This window comes from Otolemur garnettii, unplaced genomic scaffold, assembly GCF_000181295.1.
Source record: "Otolemur garnettii isolate 467f Iridium unplaced genomic scaffold, OtoGar3 scaffold00008, whole genome shotgun sequence".
In the NCBI taxonomy this organism is placed as follows: domain Eukaryota; kingdom Metazoa; phylum Chordata; class Mammalia; order Primates; family Galagidae; genus Otolemur; species Otolemur garnettii.
Window position 1 is genome coordinate 29,233,040 of NW_003852403.1, and position 20,941 is coordinate 29,253,980.

General features: G+C 35.4%; 1 protein-coding gene across 16 annotated transcripts in view; it reads left to right on the forward strand.

Annotated features, from left to right (window-relative positions):
- The first annotated feature begins 844 nt into the window (after nt 1–844).
- PCDH15 (protocadherin related 15) overlaps nt 845–20,941 on the forward strand; it is a 691,874-nt gene continuing 671,777 nt past the window's right edge. For all 16 annotated transcript variants that reach the window (XM_003783651.1, XM_003783650.1, XM_023509543.1 and 13 more), the window contains exon 1: nt 845–935. In XM_003783651.1, the coding sequence (XP_003783699.1) occupies nt 845–935 (91 nt within the window). The remainder of the gene's footprint in view (nt 936–20,941) is intronic.

Below are 20,941 nucleotides of genomic sequence, written 5' to 3' on the forward strand. Positions count from 1 at the left end.
GAAACAGAGTTCCAACCTCTATTGTGCCACAATCTATAATCAGAGGCAGTTTGAGTAATTCTGTGTGAGTAATTTCTTCAATTTACATAGAAACTGAGCACATTATGCTTTCGATAAGATTTTCTGGTCTGCTCACTAGCCACAAATTTCTCAATCAGTTGCTTTCCTTTCCTTTTTTTTACTTACTGAGAGGTTGCAACGTAAAACAAAGGAATTAACATGAAATTCATGGAACTGCTTTATAAAACAGATGTGATAAAAACCGATGGCTTATCCCTATCCTTCCTTGGCATAATTAAGTCAATCTTTTATCACCCCACTAGAAAGGAATTACCATTTTAATGATGGGATTTTCCACTTAATTGTATAAGATAGATTTCCATTAAAATTCTCATGTAAGATACTAACAACTGGTTTAACATTTTCAATTGCTGTAGAGTAACTTACACCTTGTTGTAGAATTATGCTATAGACAATGTAAGTTTTGTAACTGAAAGTCATTAACATTTGATTTGCACATAATTTCTCGAATTTGAAGACAGTATGCCTCTGATATTATTAGTATATTAACCCCTCAACCTACTTGCCTAAAAATTCAATAGCAGAAAACAAGTCTTTCCTTAGAGATTACTTGTGTGCAAATTCCTGTTGATAGAGAGTTTCAGTGCAGGAAACAAGTGTGTTACTTTGTTAATGAATAGCATGGCACAGGTAATTAGCTATAAAGTCATTATGGCTATTCTGTGCTGTGACAGTTATGCTAACCTATAACAGATTAATGAACATGTCCAATGTTTTTTCCTCTTGTTATTTCAGATCACCCTTGAGTGGAATTTGACAGAAGATGTTTCAACAGTCATATCTCTGGAAATGTTTAGCTTCAGGGATCATCATCGGCTCTATTGTCAGAATCTGCTTGGGCCAGTACGACGATGGTAAGGCTGCTTTTAGACTGACCTTTAGAGTGAACCAGAATTTCTGTTATTAAATTTAAAAAAGAAATAACCATAGAAATGAATAATAAATTTGTAGTTTGTTTCCAAAGGTTAGTAGCTCTGTGCAATAATTTACATTCACTAAAATACACTTACCAACATGAAATCAGACGCATTTTGTTGCTTAATAAGGATTGTAGTGTAGTAGAAAATCTAATTCAAGACCTCTGTCTGAATATTTATTCTCACTAAGCCAATGCCTAATCGGTATGAAAAAATATTAAATTCTACTTACCAACTCTTGAATAAATGCAAACAAAGGTCTCAAAGCTACAAATAAAAAAGACAACAAAGTTTGACCTCGTGTAAGAGTCCAAGGAAGAAACCACAAGTGGTTTTCGTGTTAGCCCTTTAGTGCACTGTGCATGATTTTATCCCACACTATATTGTTTGGAATGAATACAAAAGTAGAAACAATTGGTATTCAGCTTCTCAAGTATTTCTCTAATAGTAAGTCATAACTTTAAAAGATATATCAGGATTAAACAGATCTTAAGAAGCATGAAGACGAGTATATCTTTTGTGTCTTCACTAGCCCATATTTTATTATGGGGGGAATCTGTCTTTGAATGCCATATAGGTATAGAGTGTGTGTATATTAATATATAACACTTCAAGTTTAATAGAAGAAAAGAATGAACAAACTATCCACTCTAGAGGTTTGGCCATCAGGAAGCATGGAAAAGAAATCATGTCTTCACCCTCTTAGTGGCAGAAAATGATGTGAATTTCTGTTGTGAGTTGCTTGCAAAACTGATTAATCTGAAAAGATAGATAAATTAGGTTGACTTTATGACAAAAAATGTTCATGTTGGGTTCATATTAAGACATACTCAGTCCTTGACAGTGTGAGAGCTAGACTTTTTGGATTTGAAGCGTAATCCACAATAGTATCTATTTTTGAAAATCAGCAACTTAATCTCCTGAACAGTACATCTAATTAAAAGTTACTTCAAATGAATCTGAATTTAATATTTATCTCTTTGTCATTTGTGGAGATTATGAATCTCTAGTTTAGAAACAAACTTTAAAAAGTGGTAATAAATAATATAGGTGTTACTTTGGAGGAAAAAAGAACAATGAAATTTTTAAAAGTGTGACGCTATGTTAAAAGGGCGAAGTTCAAATTGTGCCCCAGGAGTAGATGACAAATAATTGCTATTTCTTTATGTGATAAAGCAATCTATTTTCATTCCTATTTAGCGTGTTCACAGGGCAGGAAACTGTTCACTGTCATTTCTCGCACATTCATAAACCATGCACTTTTTAGCGATGTATTTTAGGTTAGCAAAGTAAATCACTTCTGGTTTAACTTGTAATGCTATAGATTGGCTACCTTCGTAAACTTACAGCACTTCGTGTTTCATAAGTGCGCTCATACTTGCCTGGCCTCTCATTTGAGATTGCCAGTTCACTGGTGTCCATCGCATGGTCAGCTTCCTGGAGCATAGTGCAACTTCCGACTTGCTGAGTGACCGTGAACTGTCAAGCTCACCCTTAAGCTACTGTACTCATGGGTGACTCTCCTATAGCCCAATAGGACAGTCTTCTCAGGTCTCTCTTCATAGAGGTAAATGACTCCATTGTTAGTAAGATTAAAAGGATAGGAACTATGGGAGATAAACTTAAGTCTTATATAGTCTTCTGTAGAGATTTCCAAAATGTATGTGCATTTCACGATTCCTTCCATACTTGGGTCCCCCAATGTGCTTCCAGATGTAATGAAGCATCCTGTTCCCTTAAGTCCCCCCCCCCAATGATTTACTTCTTTCAGACCTCCCTCAATTAGGAATTCTAATGTTGGTTTTGTTCAAATATTCAGATGACTGAAAATGGTTTTGGTATTCCTATGGTATGTTTTTTTTAATACATATAAAATTGTGAGCTCATACTATGCCAGAAAGAAATCATGATGAAGCAAATCTTTGCTAACACAAAATAGCAGTAAATTGGCACAAGTGAAAGGATTATCTTGAAATGACTTTTTATCCAGGTGTTTGGGGATACAGGTACATAGTTATGTTGAAGGAAGACAATGATAATGTTCATGAACACCTGCAAGAACATATAAAAATAAACACAATACTGCTGTCATTGGTAACCTACTGGTTGAGTTAGTGTTAGCCTATTATGGTAGTTGACAATGGATTTACCTGGAGTTGGGAGCTTCAGAGAAAAATGAAGGACAGACATTTTAGGGTGTCTTAAGATTATTGGTCTAAAAGTCTTGATGTTTTTTATTATATTAAATATAGTACCCTTCTGAACTTTTAATTAAGAACATTTTTCTATGCTTTTCCATGTGTTTTCTTAATTAGGCATAAGGAAGCTGGAAGAAAATGTTGGATAATGTTTATTTAATAAATATTCTACTCTAAAATAGGATATTGCAGTATTTTCCTAATGTGTGAATTATTTCTAAAAAAAAATCCTATATAATTATTTTAATATTTTATAGCAGTTTTTTTATTTAAAAATTGGCTGTTTTTAGTTTTTAAAAATTTTTCATTCAAATTGCTTGGATAAGTTTTTAAATGTAGTAATAAAATTTGTAAATAGCTTATTCCATAAGGGGCCCTGATTGATGACTATATATCTAAGTATTAATACTAAGAGGTTAACAGTATTGTATTATGTTAAAAATTCAGAATTTAGCTAACTGATAGAGCTATAAGAAGATCAGAGAACATAATAGACTCATTGTATACAGTATACCATTTTGTTTTCCTAAAGGAACTTTAGGATATTGAACTTGTCTATTAATGCTTTACTGATCTGACCATTTTGTTTGAAAATATACCCTGATCTCAAATTGAGAATGTGGACCCTGGGAAAGATGTGTCCTTTGGAAACAACTGTATTCAGGGACCCTGTTTACATCCTCAAGAATTCACAGCCCTTTCTTATATTCACTTATTGTTAATAAACAATAACTCTCTGAAACTCAATTTTGTAATATTTTAGCACAGCATGTGGCAAATGGCCAATGTTCACTAAAATCTTTTATCCTTATTACCGTTACTCTTTCTCATTATATGTAAATAATTATTTATATTTTTACTAAGTATATATACATTGAGTTATAAGCAAATACTTCAAGCTTATGTACACATATGCGTATTTTCTTTTTTTAAACATTTCTCCAAATTTACCAAACCCCTTAAAGTCTTAACTATGTTAAATTGCATTTTATTCTTAAGAGTGTTGATAACTATGCATATTCTTCTCTTGGAGAGATTGTTGGTTTCATATAAAACTTTAAAGTTTTTACTAAGGAGATGTTCTTAGTAAAGGACTCCCACACATACACACACTCAGAGAGAGACTTTTCTCCTTTGACCCTGTGGCTAAGGAGTATTGCGAGGTAACTTAGGAAAGCCAGGTATTGATGCTTCACATGCTCTCTTTTATCCTGCTGGAAATGAGAAAGAGCGAGATCGCGTTCTGGGTGTAAGCAGCGCTGTTATAAAATTAATAACTGGCAAGGTGGACGCTTCCCTTTGTGGTTCTAACCTGAAAAATTGGGAACCATTGAAAAATACTCACATCCTGATTGTGTTAAAAGACAAAACTCATTTTAAATGTTCTTAATAGAAATTGAGATTGAGTGAAAACATAATTGTAATGGTACTTGGCTCTGAGTCATCAGTGCCTTGTACCATTCATCACAGAGCGGCTTTTCTTAGCTGGAGCTCTTCCTGTCAAGTCTCTATGCCTGTTCCCACTACGTTAATTCCTAAGCTCTGCAATTTGGCTTTTCTCACGGCGCTACTGAAGCTGCGCTCTCTACGGCTGCCAGTAACTCTTTCCTTAGACAAATCCTATAATTTTCTAACATTTCAGCAAATAGCACTATCGACCTTCCTCTCCTGTCACTTTTTGTTCCCCCAAGGTCCTTTGTACTCAACCTTCCTGATTGTCTTCATTTCTGACTTTTATCCCATCTTTTGGTGAATATTCTTTTTCTTTGTCTGTAATTTAAACATTATTCCACTGGTGTTTATTTTTTCGTAAAGGGCCATATTCTGTAATAAACAATTTGAGTATTTTCTGACAACTGAACAAGGTCCTCCCCTGTGTCCTCTCCTTTCCCTCTACCTGCCCTTTCTCTCATGCCATGTCTACGCAAGTGGGGGGTGGTGACCAGAGGCTGAAGGAGCGGGTGACTGGAGAAAGAGAAGACATGGATTAAAGCAGACAAAATACCAATCAGACAGGAGGAACAAATTTGAGTAACCATTGCATAGAATGTTGTTACAACAAAGAATAACTCCTTGTACATTTTAGAATTGCTTAAAGATTAGATTTTAAATGTCTTTAACACCAAAAACTGACAAATTTACAAAGTAATAAATTTGTTAATTAGCATGGTGTAATTATTCCACAATGTCAACATTTATGAAAACATCACATTGTACTCTATAAACATATATTCAATTATTATTTGTCAATTAAAATTTGTCAATTTAATTAATTAAATTACAAAATAATAGGGAGTTAAGATAAAAATGTTTGCAGGAAGAATTTAGAGTTTTCAAGTTGAGAAACATTTAGAAAAACTGAGAAAAATACTAAGTTGGTGTTCCTAAGATCGTACAGCTACCCCTGTGTAGCATTGAAGATGATGCATGCTGTTTTGGGGCCCCACTCAGTTATGGCCATATATTAAATTGCCAAAAGGTAACAAAATAGCACATGGAGGATGGCTGCGATCGCCATCCAGTTTTATAAAACTATACAGCAAGAGAAACCATTACGTAAGTTTTATATCTGCAGCCTTCTTGGCATCAGGGACTGTTTGCATGGAAGACAATGTTTCCATGTATGCGAGGGGCATTAGATTCCCTGAGAAGCAAGCAGCCTAGATCCTTCGCAGGTGTAGCTCACTATATGGGTTGCACTTCTGTGATCAACTAAGGCCACTGCTGATCTGAAAGGAGGTGGAGCTCAGGTAACGCCAGTGATGGGACGAGCTATCAATATACAGGAAACTTCCCTCTGGCCCAACACTCCCTTCCTGCTGTGCTGCCTGGTTCCTCAGTTCCTAACAGGTCTGAGGTGGGTATCAATCTGTGGCCCAAGGTTTGGGGTCCACAGTAAATAATAACTACTATCAATCAACAGCCTTTATCCTTATATATCCAGCCCATCCTTTGAGAAGCAATCCAGCGTAGCAGGTAAAAGTACATACCTGGGGGGAGCTGGACTGCCTAGATCTGAATCCTGGCTCCAAATCTCTGCAGCTGTATGGCTGTGGCGAATTTACTAATTCTGTTTCTTCGTAAATACCCTCGTCTATAACAGGTAGCTAAAGAATAGTGTGAGTATTAAATTATTGAATATAAGGGGCTTACATAAATGGTTACATTGAGCACTCTGTCAGCTGCTTTTATCATTGTCATCTAGGGTAACCAGGTTGGCTATGGGAGCTCTTCCACTTGACATACTCAAGGTTAAGTCAGCCACCTTTCCTCATCTATCAAGTGCAGGGAATTAGGTGCTGATCTCATAGGGTTATTGTGAGCTAAAATAAGGGAAGGCGTATGATGCATTTGCATGTGCTTGAATGGGTGTGATATTATTGGCAATTGGAAGAGGAGGAATAACTTTAATGAAATTATAATATGAAAATATATAAAATAAGTTTTGTTTGTACCTTTAGTAATACATGATACTTAGTGGGGGTGGCAAAGATTAGGCAGATTTGTTCTACCATGAGGTTGAAAAGTTAATCAGAAACAAAGACAAAACCTATTAGTTTGCTAGGGATGCCATAATCAAATACCACAGACTAAGTGGCTTTAACAACAGAAATATACTTTGTATTTTCTCACAGTTCTTGAACCTAGAAGTGTCCAAAATCAAAGTTCTGGCAGGGTTGCTTTTCTCTGAAGCTTCTTTCCTTAGCTGGCAGATATCTACCCTCTTACTGCTCTACACATGGTTGTCTTTTGTGCAGGCACACCTATGATGTCTGTGCTTGTGTCTTAATCTCCTTGTATAAACCCCAGTCAGATTGGAGAAAGATTCATTCTAAGGGCCTCAATTTAAATTATCTATCTTTTCAAAGAGCTTATTTGCAAAGACAGTCCCATTTTGAGTTACTGGGATTTATAGGTTCAACATGTGAATTTTTTAGCAGATAAAATCCAGGTGTAGGTATAACTGCACATTTTAGTTCTTAAGTCTTAGTTTGCACACTCTGATACCACAGGGTTGCAGACCTTTTTTCAGACTCTACCTACCTTTGAAGACAAAGCTATTTTCTGTGTCCTTGCCCTAATTCACTTGCCCCAGACACCCACCAACGCTGAGCGTTCAGATGCAAAGCTTCTGTGGCTCAACAAGTCCCAGGATTGGAGACAAGGATAAACACAGGATCCAGACACTGAAGACAGAGCAGCTGAGCACCCCCGAAGAGAGGAGGGAAAGAAAGGTGCTGAGAGTAGCAGGTGTGAGTAGAAGGTAAAAGGTGACCAGAGAAGTATTTCCAAGCTCAGTGACTGCTGAGATACGGGGCTGGGCAAGGAAGTTTCTCCTAAAGTGTTCTTGAGCTGCTTCTCCTGGCATTCTCCCCGAAATTCACTCTCCTTTGTTAAGATCCTAGAATAGCTCAGTCACAGATTCCTCAATGAAATCGCAAATCTAAGTTAAACTCATTGAGTAGAAGAACTGTGAAATCAGGGGCCACGTTTCTCGGACATGTTGTTACCATTTTGTTTCCCAGTTCATATCTGTTGCTTAATCTGCATTTATGAAATAAATAAATAAATACGTATCCCAGACCTCTTTTTTTTTTTTTTATGACATTAGTAGAAAACACTAAAACTTGGCAATTATTTAATGTGTTCTATCGGAGTGCTTAACCATTTATCTGTTAGCACTATGGAACTATATTTGGGCTGTTAAATATGAGCAAGGGTGATGTATTGTTGTTGAGCTGATGCAAAGAAAAGATCAGATGCAATTCTTCAGTTTCTGTTTCTCCTGCCAACACGACTAAGTGAGCCGTGCGTTACAGATTGTTGCAAACAGAAGGTAGTGCCTCGGTCAGCCTTGACCTCTGAGTAACTAGGTGAAGTGGGGATTCCCTTTCCTTGCTCCCACCTACCTGTGATGGATATGGACGGAGAGAGAGGAGAGGGGAAGTGAGGGGAATGAATGAGAGGAGGGGAGAGGAGGGGAAGGGAGGAGAGGAGAAGAGAGGGGACCCCACTTGGATTTAACAGGTGATTTGTTGCTTCAATTTAGATCCCCTAAGTGATTCAGCTTTCCTCTTTCGGCTATTCTTAAAATAGTCAACCACTAATCTTGATTTCCTAAAGACAGTCGTTTTTTTCAATTCTCTCCCAAGAGCTTGCTCACTGACTAGAGAATTGTATCTACATCTAAGCCAGTGGTTCTCAACCTTCCTAACACTGCGGCCCTTTAATACAGTTCTGTGGGTCGCGACCCACAGGTTGAGAACCTATGATAAGCTTTCCTTGGTCCATTGTAATATATTCTCATTTTGCCTAATCATATTATTTATCAACATATACAACAAATGTTTAATCGTATTGAATTCTTTTTCATACTGGAATGTTAGATTTTCGTTTCCTTCTCTCTGTTGTTTTAAACAGTCTGTTTTTCTTACACCGCGCCTACCCTCTCTCATGCCCATTTCCCTCTTTTTTCTCTTCTTTTCCATTCTCCATCTATCCAAGGCCTATTTATAAGTTTACGTTCTTCATAGAACTGAGAAGACAGCAAACTTTCTCTCTCTCTTTCTCCTCTCTAGAAGCTATTGCTTGACCGATTGCATGTCGTACTCAGTTTTTGCCACCAATTGCATTTAGTCCCTCCTGATATACTCGTACACAGTGCTCCTGTGTGTCTCACACATGCCATGCCCACATTTTTGTTTCTTGAAATCATGAATCATATCAATATTTATTGTATTATAAACAGCAGTAATTAATAATGACTAATAACATTCATTTAGCATTTATTAACTACACCCTCCATATAGTTTATTTTGTTTAATCTTCACAAGTACTCCCTGAGGTCTTTGTGTCTGTAATAATATTCACATACTATTGTACCATTATTATGCCTCATATAGAGATTAGGGAACTACCAGGATGGGAAAAAGTTAAGGTCCTTTTCACTGTGGTAAAAATATGTGGCAAGCTGAGACCAAAACTGTTTTTTCAGCTACACATGCAGTAACACATGCTATGCTATTATATTGTGATGTCAAAATTTGACCAAAATTGTACCCTTCCAGATTTTACTCAAAGTCTAATTTTTTTTTTTTTTTTGCAGTTTTTGGCTGGGACTGGGCTGGGACTGGGCTCGAACCTGCTGCCTCCAGCATATGGGGCCGGCGCCCTAATCCCTTGAGCTACAGCAAGCCCTCAAATTCTTATTTCTTAATACCATTTTTAAAATTATTCTTCAGTTTTACTACATATGCCAAATCAAAATTGCTGTCCATTTTCCCCATTATATCATGACATATGATGTAATATTTTTTTCATTTTTAGATGACAGAATCCTGAAAACAGTGATTGCCTTGTTTACTGTTGTTTCTCTCAGCACCTGGCAGAGTAACCCAATTGGTGATTAGTGAAATAAATAAGCATTGAGTAGAAAACAGACTGAGAAATGAAATACTTCTTTTAACAATACAGAGGCGAGTGATGAGCTTGGAGGATAGTGGCTGGAGTTCAAACAACAATTCCGTGTGTATTTAATGAGAGTGTGATTTATGTGACACTGCTCAGTGACACAGGGAACAAAAACAATATGTGTGGTAAGGAGATACTACCCAGAGCATTCAGAAAAGTCTTTGCCAAAAACTCAAACATATGAATTCATACTCGTTTCAGACTCAAGACTCGCTTGAATCTTACTATTAGGTAGCTTTCAGGGAATTTGTTCATAAAGTTGGAAGATCAGACTTCAGTGTCTGTTTCTTACTTTAGGTGGCTGAGTTTATGCAAGTGATCTTATCTACTTTTGTAGAATCCCATCCTGCCCCTCAGGGCTGCCCAATTATACTAATCCGTATAAACTATTCAGCTAGTCTGAGTGTAGTAAGTATCTTCATTGTACAAGTGGAATGCTGATGAAAGTTGTTCAGGCTTCTACTTAGATTATGTGCAAAAAGAACATTATTCACATAGTCATCAATATTTTATGCGGTTAAATCCTGGATTTATCCACACATGGTCTTCTGGGTGCATGAAATGCAATTGTGATGATGTCCCTATAGGAAAAAATCATATAGTACATTAAGCAAATATTAATAATGCATTATGTGCAGTATTTTTATTCATTTATTCATTTGCTAAGTTCCAGAACACCATTATAAATATACTCCTCTACAAATATACTACACACACTATTCAGTTGTGTGCTTATATCTATATTACACATAATATGTGTATTATTACATGTTAGTTACGTATGTTTGTTTTATGCAAATATTAAGTAGCCACTAGACATTAAGCCCTGTTCTGTTTGTTGTGAATGTAGCTGACGTCAGAACAGATGAAAATCCTCATCCTTGAGGATTTCACTTTATGTTGAAAGGAGATAAAAAATAACTCATAGCAATAAGAAAATAATTTGGAGTGTTAGTGTATGAATTGGAGTTATGTGAAAACGTAAGGCAGGTAAAGGGGCGATAATAATTGGGGGAATACAGTTTTACACAGGATGGTGTAGGAAGGACTTAATGCAAAGGTACCTTGTGAGCACAGTTTGGGAGGAGATGAGATGAAAAACCATGTAGATTCCTAGAGGCAGAGTAGAGAAGATGGGGGGTGCAGCACGAGAGGGACCCAGAGATGGGAACATACTGAGCATGTCCTAACACAACAGACAGTAGAGAATGGTGGATGGAACGTTGAGTGAGCAGGAGGAGAGAAGAGGAAGATGTAGAAGCAAAGATTAGAGAGCTGAGAGGGGAAGCAGATTGTGCAGGGCCTGGTCGTCCATTCTAAGGACATCGTTTTCTGCTCTTTTTTTGTTGTTGTTTTGTTTGTTTGTTTTTCTAAGTGGAAAGGAAAACTGCTGGAGTGTTTGAAGAAAAGGAATGGAATGATATCACTCAAGTTTTAACAAAAAGACATTGACTCTTGTTGAAAATCGATATCATGGTCAGCAGTGAGAAAAGTATAATAATATACTAGGCAGAAAATGAAGGCTGTTCAGACCCGATGTTCAGGAGAGAGATCATAAAAATGGTTTACCTGTGAATGTAGGCTTGATGGTGAGTTGAATATGGAGATGACAGGAAGAAAGATCTAATATCAGTATATTTTTTTCTAAGCATTGGGAAAGACTGAATGATGTCTTCAAAGAAATAAACGCGGCTACAATTGAGCCATAAAAACACTGATCTTAAGAGTTTAGGAAGATGGGGAAGAATTGGCAAAGATTTTCTCATATATAAGGACTTAATGAAATGGACACAAGTAGAGTGGTTTCCGAGAAGCAGAATGGAGAAGGCATCTCAAGAGCGCAGTGGACGCTGAATTTAATCTCATCAGTGAGGTGACCCGTGAAGACCTAATATGGGAATAACTAGGTGTCACTCACCCGTGACTTTGACAGAACAGTTGTGATGAAATGTTGAGGAGGAAAGTTTGGAATGGATTCAAGAAAGAATGGAGGAAGACAAAAGGCAGGCAAACTGCAGGTAAAAGGTAGAAAGTGTTCTTTTTCTTTTTCTATTTTTTTCCTGTTTCTGTCTTTTGTTTGTTTTTAAGCAATCTGTCAGTGCTAATAGGGAAGGGAGTAAGAAACAAGAATGTTGACCCCAGCTAGGTCCTAATGCTGTAAGAATCTAATAAAACAGTCACCACTACCAAGAGGGTTACGGAAAAGTAGCACCTCTTTTGGGAAGAACCAGATTTCTGTAGAGCAAGAAGAAAGGAATGTCAGTGAAGTATACATTATATTATTTAATCTATTTAATGTTCATTAAAATCTCATGAGATAAATTATACTCCTGTTTTCCAGCTATGGGAACACAAGGTTTAAAGATCAGGCTATCTTGCTTAAGTTCACTTAGCTTCCATAATTGACAGCCAAGACGTAAGCTCAGGAGCCCGGGCCACGCTGCCAACCCCTTTTTATTTTTAATTTTTGTAAAAGCACTTGTGGTCTACATTCTTAAAATGACAATAATGTACTGTTATCTATAAGCATAATGTTATATATCAGATTTCTAGACCTTATTCATCTTGTACAACTGAAAGATTATACATGTTGATAAGCATATTACTATTTCTTATTCCACGCAAACCCGGCAATCCCCATTCTCTTCTTGGCTTTTGTTGAGTTCCACTGTCTTAGATATTTCATATAATTGGAATCATACAGCATTTGTCCATCTGCAACTGACTTATTTCACTTACCGTAATGTCTTCAGCGTTTATCTATCTTGTCAAATACTGCAGAATTTTCTTCTTTTTAAAGATTGAATGATATTTCACTGTGTGTATATACTATATTGTTTTACCCATTGATTTGGCAATGAACAGATTTAGTTTATTTCTACATCTTGGCTATTGTGCATAGCACTGTGGTGAATATGGCAGCACTAGTATTTCCTTAAAATATCAATTTGAATTATTTGGATAAATACTCAGAAGTAGGATTTCTGAATCATATGATACTTTTATTTTTAATTTTATTTCTTTCGATTTCAAAGTATTAAGGGGGGAAAGTGTGTTTTACACATGGGTGAATTTCATAACACTGAAGACAGGGATTTTAGCATTGGCATCACCAGAATAGAGTTCATTGTGCCCGATAATGTTTTTATCTCTCCCACCCCTCCAGGCCTCCCTCCTTCTCAGTTGGCTTTCAGTGTCCATTATAGCTCTTTCTGCACATGTGTACCTGTCATACACATCATTTAGCTCGCACTTATTAGTGAGTCCATGTGATGTTTATTTTTCCATTCCTGAGATGCTTCATTTAGGATAATGGTTTCCTATTCCACCCAAGTTACCTGCAAATGCCATTATTTCATTCCTTTCTATGGCTGAGTAGTACTCCATGCTAAATACATATCATATTTTCTTCGTCCTTCATCAAAAGATAGGCACTTGGGTTGATTCTATGTCTTAGTAATTATGAGTTATGCTGTGAAAAACATGTGGACACAGATATCCTGTTAATATATTGACTTATTTTCCTTTTGTAGAGACCCAATAGTAGGATTACTGAATCAAATAGTAGGTCTATGTTAGTTCTTGGAGAAATCTCCGTATTGTTTTCCATTGAGTTGGTGGGATCACAGATCCCACCAACAGTGCATAAGTATTCCTTTTTTATTGCATCCATGACAGCATATGTTGTTTTTGTTTGTTTTTATTTTTTAATAATGGCCATTTGACAGAGGTATGGTGGTATGTCATTGTCATATTAATTACATTTTCCTGACAATGATATTGAACATTTGTTCCCATTTATTGGCAGTTTGTCTTATACCTGTGGTTATCCAGTTCTCCCACCACCATTGATTGAATCAGGATTCTTTTCCCCAGGATATGCTTTCATTTGGTTTATCAAAGATCAGATGGCTATAAGAGACTGGTTTCATCTTGGTTTTCTCTTCACTTCCATATGTCTGTGTCTATTTTTGTGCCAGAACCATGCCATTTTGATCACTGTGGACTTGTGATACAGCCTTGAGTCTGGTAGACTGATGCTTCAGCTTTATTTTTATTACTAAAAATTTCCTTGGCTATACTTTTTTTTTCCAGTGACAGAAGAAACAAATAACTATTTTTTCAGTTCTTCAAAGAATGATGTTAGTATTTTAGTGGGAATTGCACTAAATCTGCAGATTTCTTTGGGAAATATAGACATTTTAATAATGTTGATTTTTCCCAGCCAGGAGCATTGTATGCTCTTCCATTTGTTAATGTCTTCTTCTGTTTCTTCTCTTAGGGCTTCATAGTTCTCTCTGTCCTTTAGTTTCTGGGTATTTACTTTGCCAGTGGGTCATTGTGAAGTTTAGTATGGAGAACAGGTCCAAATATTCTCTGTAGAGCTGGTCTTGTTGTGGTGAACTTCCTCAATGTCCGTGTATTAGTAAAAGGTTCAGATTTCCATCAATTTTGAGCTTAGTTTAGTAGAATACAGAATGCTGGGCTGAAAATTGTTTTGTTTAAGAAAGTTAAATATCGATGGCCATTCTCTTCTGGCTTGGAAAGTTTTAGCTGAAAATTCCACTGTCACCCTGATGTATCTGCCCCTGTAGGTCAGTTGGCACTTACTCCTGGCTGCATGCAGAATTTTCTCTTTTGTCTTGACTTTGGATAGTTTCATTAAAATGTATTTTGGAGAAGCTCTGTTGATATGCTGTGTCTAGATGACCTGGGGTTTGATATCCCTCTAAAAGGAATGTTTCAGAATCTTAGTGAAACTTGGGAAATTTTCATTTATGATATCCTCCAGTAGGGCTTCCATTCCTTTGGGGTGTTCTCCTTCCCATTCACGGATCCCTATAATTCATTTTTGAACACTTTGTGAAGTTCCATAATACTCTGAGTGACTGCTTTCTCTCTCTTCTTTTCTGCCTCTTTGACTACCTGGGTTAGCTCAAAAGCTTTATCCTCAAGTTCTGAGATTGTTTCTTCTCCATGGTCTAATCTGTTGCCGATACATTCTACTGCATATTTAAGTTCCCTAATTTACTCCTTCAATTCCTTAAGCTCCACTGTATTCTTTCTATATTCTTTATAGCTTTCATCATTTTTGGTTCTGTTTTTCACTTTCTCATTAATTCTCTTTATTGCCATTGCCATCCATATTTTAAATTCCTTTTCTGTCATTTCCATTAATTATTTGGTTATTGCCTCATAGTCCCTTGGAGGAGTTCCTCTGCTTTGGATTTTTATGTTGCCAGAACTTTTCTGCTGGCTCCTCCTCATATATGTATTCTTCTTGTTTACTTCCTTCCCCTACTCTTCCCTTGTCACTACCTGCAGCACTTTAAATTACCTTGTCTCAGAGCGTAGGTGTTGAAGTGGCCTTTTGGTATAAGGTCAAAAGGAAGAGAAGGGTGAAGAGCGAGAATGGAGGAGGAGGAGAAAATTAAAAAAAGAAAGAAAGAAAGAAAAGAAGAAGAAGAATTGGGGTGAAAGAAGAGAAAGAGGAGAAATGATGTTGTGTGCCAGGGTGCTATGGCTACACCTGCACTCTAGGACTTTGGGGTGCTGGGTTGAGTAGGTCCCTCAAAGTCAAGAGCTCCTTATTTGCCTAGGCAAAAGTGAGACCCCTCTTCACCAAACAGAAAACAAAATAAATAATAAATAAATAAATAAATAAATAAAAATTCAGCAGTATGTTGCAGTGGAGACCTGCGAATACTGTCTTTCCAAAGGTGAAAGTTAAAAGGACACCCTAGTCTGACTTGTGACTTCTTTGAGCCAGACCAATGCCATAATCCCCCCTCCAGCACTCAGAGAAAAGAAAAAAAAAAAAGCAACACAAATTAAAGGTACAATGAACAAGATAAAGGGTTTGTAAAAGGGGGATATATATATATATAGCCTGAGCACCAGATGGCACAGTTCTGGCCGCTGGACACTGTTGAAGTCCACCCACTCATTTAAGCCTTTCAGGGCCATTCTGATGAGCAGTTTAGCACAGAATAAAATAGCTTTTCTGTCTCCAGACCTCCATGGGTAGGTTCATTGACTCGTCCCCATTGGCTCCTGTGAGTCCACCACCGCTTCACTGAGCCCTGGAGTGATGTCCCCTGGGTAGGTTCCCCAGCCAGAGTGGATGGAATATTATTTTCCTTGCCTCACTGTGAGTGGCTAGTGAAGAGATATTTCTAGTCCACCGTCTTGCTCTGCCTCCCCACCTCTTAGTATTCTTACAGTGAGGTTTAAGTTTCATCATGGATTTTGGAAGAGACACAGATATTTGCATCTTAGCATGATGTTAAAAAATATATTATGAAATATCGTTGCAAAGAAACTATATTTCTGGATCTTCTTACTAGTCCTATCCTGTCATTAGAGAAGATTAACAAAATTAGAAACTATCAGTGATGGTATTGCTAATATTATATAGTTTTTCATAGCTAGAAAGAGGATATTGAAATGTAATATTTGAGATGATGGATATGCTAATTATGCTAATATGATCACTGTGCATTACGTGCATCAAAACATCACTATGTACCACATTAATATGCATAATTCTTATTTGTCAATAAAAATTTAAAGTTATATTAAAAAGTTTCTTATAAAGGAATAATTGGAAGCTTAAGTACTTAGAAAACAGATATTCAAACATGTCCCTTAAGATAAGGAGGAATCAACTAATGGTACTGCTTCATGACCTTGAACAAATGTAATACTAAATGCTAGAATTTAGAGATTGATGATATATTTTTTAAGTAAATAAGGAACAGATTTTTAAAAATCAATGATTTAGAGTGTGAAAAGCATATTTAGTAAGCTTTGAAATAACTTAGTCTCGTTAGGATCATGTGCTTTGGGGATCCCCAAGCCCAAAATGGAAATAGAATTTTTTATGTGGATCTATACCAGGTTATGAAGATATGTTGCTGTAACAGAGTAAAACATTATGTATTTTTATAAAGTGCATGATGCAATTATTGAATTAATTTATGAGTAAATGAATTTCAAATGTAAGTACAAAAGGCAAAATTATATTCTAACCTAAAAAATATCTCACAGTAGATTCTCTGCTCACAATACTGTGTGCATACTAAGTTTATCAACATATGTGCTTGAATATATAGCAAATTATACTTATCAGTTGTGATTATTATTAATTTTAATTATATATAATTGGAAAAACAATCCTTGCTTTCACTTCCTTTCCCCCTGCCCAACCAACTATGTTTTTATTTTCATTAATCATCCCCTCTTTTTTACCTCCTCCTTATGACCCTCTCCAGCCTCTGGTAACAATCATTCTACTCTCTATCTTCATGAGTTTATTTTTGTTTTGCTCTCATATATGAGTGAGAATGTGTGATATTTGTATTTCTGTGCTTAGTTTAAGATTTTATTATTTTATTTGGCTGAATAATATTCCACTGTGTATCTGTGCTGCATTTACCTTTGTCCATTCACTAATTGATAGATACTTAGGATGATTCTATAGCTTAGCTAGTGTGAATAGTGCTGAAGTGAAATGGGAGGGCAGACATTTCTTTCAATAATGGATTAATTTTTTATTTACACTCAGCAGTAGGATTGCTGCATCATATGGTATTTCTAATTTTAGGGTTTTTTTCGAAGCTTCCATATTGTTCTACATAGTGGCTGTAGTAAATTAGATTCTCATGTATGAGGGTTCTCCTTTCTCCACATCATCACCAGCATCTTTTATTGGTTATCTTTTTTTAAAAAACCATTTTAACTGGGTTGAGATGATATCTCATTATACTTTTTATTTGCATTTCTCAGATGATTAGTAATGTTGAACTTTTGTGTATGTGTGTGCCTATTGGTCATCTGAATGTCTTTTTTTAAGATATCTAATGGTTGGACCACTGTTAATTGGATGATTTGTTTTTTTCCTGTTGAATTATTGGAGTTCCTTGTATACTCTGATTATCATTCTCTTGTCAAGTGGATAGTTTACAAATATTTTCTCCCTTTCCATGATTTTTCTTCCAAAGTTGATTTTTAGTATTTTGTGACCATTCTTTAAGATTTGAGGTTTGCAAATCATTTTGAACAGGTTTAATGTAAAAAGTTATTTCAGGAGATTCTTCTAAAATAAATGAAAAAAAAACTGTGTCAGAACAGGTTTATCAAACTTTATCATCAATTCTCCTTCTTTGCCATAGAAGGTTAAAAGAGATGTTTACAAAGAATAAACTTAGGTCAAAGTCACTTTAGTAAATACTGCCATTACTTATATAAAAGGTATTCTGAGAATATGTTACCAAATATAAACTTTGGCTTTTCATTTATTTTCCATCTGTAAGGGAATAAGAACAATATAAAATGATAACAAATCACCTATAAACTGACCTAGTATGATTTTTTTGTTTATGACAATCATAATTGGTTCACTAAAAAAATAGATTTTTCTATAATTCATTGCATCTCTGATAATGTGCATGTTCTGTCCTAATGTATTCTTTTTTGTTGATAATCATTCATTCATTATTAATTCTTTCAACATATGTTGTAGGTTCCCCACACGAAAGATGATGTGGCCAGTTTATTACATATTAAGGGTATGATATGTAAGGCTTAATGAACAGAAGGTAGCATGGTGTGATGAAAAGTCTTGGCTTAGTCCTTTCAAAATGATATAATAAAATACCATAAATTGGGTGGCTTATAAGTAGAATCAGGGATTTATTTCTCATAGTTCTGGATAGTAGGAAGTCCAATATCAAGGTAATAACAAATTTGGTGTCTAGAACTAGAACTATCTAGTTCTTTGAAAGCCATATTTTCTTTGTAAACTTACCTTGAAGAAAAGGCAGGCATCTTCTTGGGTCTCCTTTATAAGGCATTCATTCCACTCATGAGGACTATGATAATATGACCTGATTATCTTCCAAAGACTCACCTCCTAATAGTGTCACCTTGAGACTAGTATTCAACATGTGAAGTAGTGGGCATATAAACATTTAGATAATTTGAATGAAGGCTGGTGTAAATCATAAGCTACTGAAACTGAGGAGTTACCAAAGTTAATTATGTATTCTTTGGGGGGAGGTGTTTTGCTATCAATTTTGCAGATTTTACAGTATGTGATATTTGATTATCATATGAATATTCCCGTAAATTAGCCTCTGGCTTCTTTATTCACTGTTATATACAAGTCACTAAATTACATTTATTTCCCAGGATGTCCAATATTTAATTGGTTCAAGCTTTATTGACTTATAATTTGACATTAACATCTCATATTCATTTAATTTGTTATAAATAACTATTTTAAGTCAAATCATAGAGAAATAAGGCTCCTTAAACTAGAATTGTAGCATAAAGGATTTTTTTCTGAGAAAATTTATAAGTTTCAGACCTCTTTTTTTTTTTTTTGTCTTTCAATATTACAGAACTAAGAAACTTAGATTTTGCTTCAGGAAATACCTCTTGACTTTGAACTCTAAACAAACAAGATTTTACAAATCTATTGGTAATAAATATATTTTTCTCTTTGTAGATTTTTCTAAGGTCATGTTTGTCTGATCTATATAAATCATATTACAAAGTATGGAAGTTGACAATATTAATTTTTTAATATATGCATATATACAATTTGACAAATTTAAATTTATCATTCATTCATAAACATGCTTTTTTGCAAACCTATGTTGCTATATGAAAACATCAAGCCCAGCTATTAATTTTTGAAATCTGACATTAATACTTACCTGAGAGTTTTGGTTCTGCTCAAGAGATACAGAAGATAAAATTAAAATGTCAGTAAACTTTTTTACAATCGGCTAGTATACAAATGTGAAGAATGGAAGCCAGGCACTCTCCTACTATAATCAGCTGCTTAATTTTTTCTTTGTCTTCATTTTTCTCATCAGTTAAAGTTTTGCAAATGAATTTGGGGGCTTTTAATTACTATGTTATGCCTTCACAGATTTTAGTAATTATTGGTATACCTATACAGTATCCAGACACAAACATGTGACTCTAATGTACCCTAAAGGGGATATTTTCAACCTCAAACTCTGAATTTGAATGTTGAAGGAATAATTATATATCTGTCAATTATTTGGTAGAGCATATATTACCTTTCTTAATTTATTCACTATGTTGCAATATAAACAAAATGTAAGTGTAAAATGCATCAAGGTTTTCCTTGAAATTATATCCTGGTCTAGTTTTTGAAAATCTAAATCATAAGGTCTTAAGAAACTGGAAACAGGAATCATTTTCATGAGATCCTGAGTCATCAAACATTTCTTTTGTATTTTATAAGTTACAAAATGTGACACAGATTGAAGTCTCCCTATTTCAATGAAGCACATAAAGGAAATCACTGCCCCTACCTGAGACACATTTTTCTCATCTGTTGCATGAAGAATTAATCTAAAAAATTCTTTCCTGAGAGATCATATTAATTAGTCAAGTAGACTAACTGCGATTGTCCCCTTAAAGGGTCATTTGTTTCAGATATTCAAAAACTTAATATCCCCTGTGCTGTCCATGGTTCTGAATAGCACAGAACCAGATAAATATGTCTTGTAACTTGTTTCAATAACATACTTACTGAGCTCATTGCATATATCTGATAGTGTGTTATTCCCTTTGAGGCAGATAGAAGGATAGCTTCCCATAGATGTTTATGCCTTAATTCCAGGAGCTTGTGAATGTGTTATACTAAATGACAAGGACAATGGAGATTGAAGGTAAAATTGTCAATCAATGGACCTTAACGGATTACTCTGGAACATACAAGCAATACCTATATAATCATAGTGTCCTCAAAAATGAAGGAGTAAAGCAGATAACTTCAGAGGAAAATATGATTATGGAAGAACTGAGAGTGATGCCATATGAAGACTCAACTAGCTGTTACTAGATTTTTAAATGGAGGGAGAACCAAGAGTTAATGAACATGGACTGTCTCTAGAAGCTAGAGACAAGGAAATGAAAAAAAATTTTTCCATAGAAATAGGGAAAGAAATATAGATCTTTTCATGTCTTGATTTTAGGCATTGAGGTTTTTTTAATCATATAGAACTGTGAGATAGTGAGTTTATGTTATTTTCTGTCATGTAGTTTATGGTAATTGTTACAGCACTGATAGAAAACTAACACAGCTCTTAAAGATTTGATAGCATAATGATTGATACAGACAAGAAAATTCATGTATCTGTTAAGTGGCCCTCATGGAATATGAGAGGAACTGAAAATAGGTCTCTAAATTACTCTTCTACTAGATCTACTGAATCCGTTGAATTGTTTTTT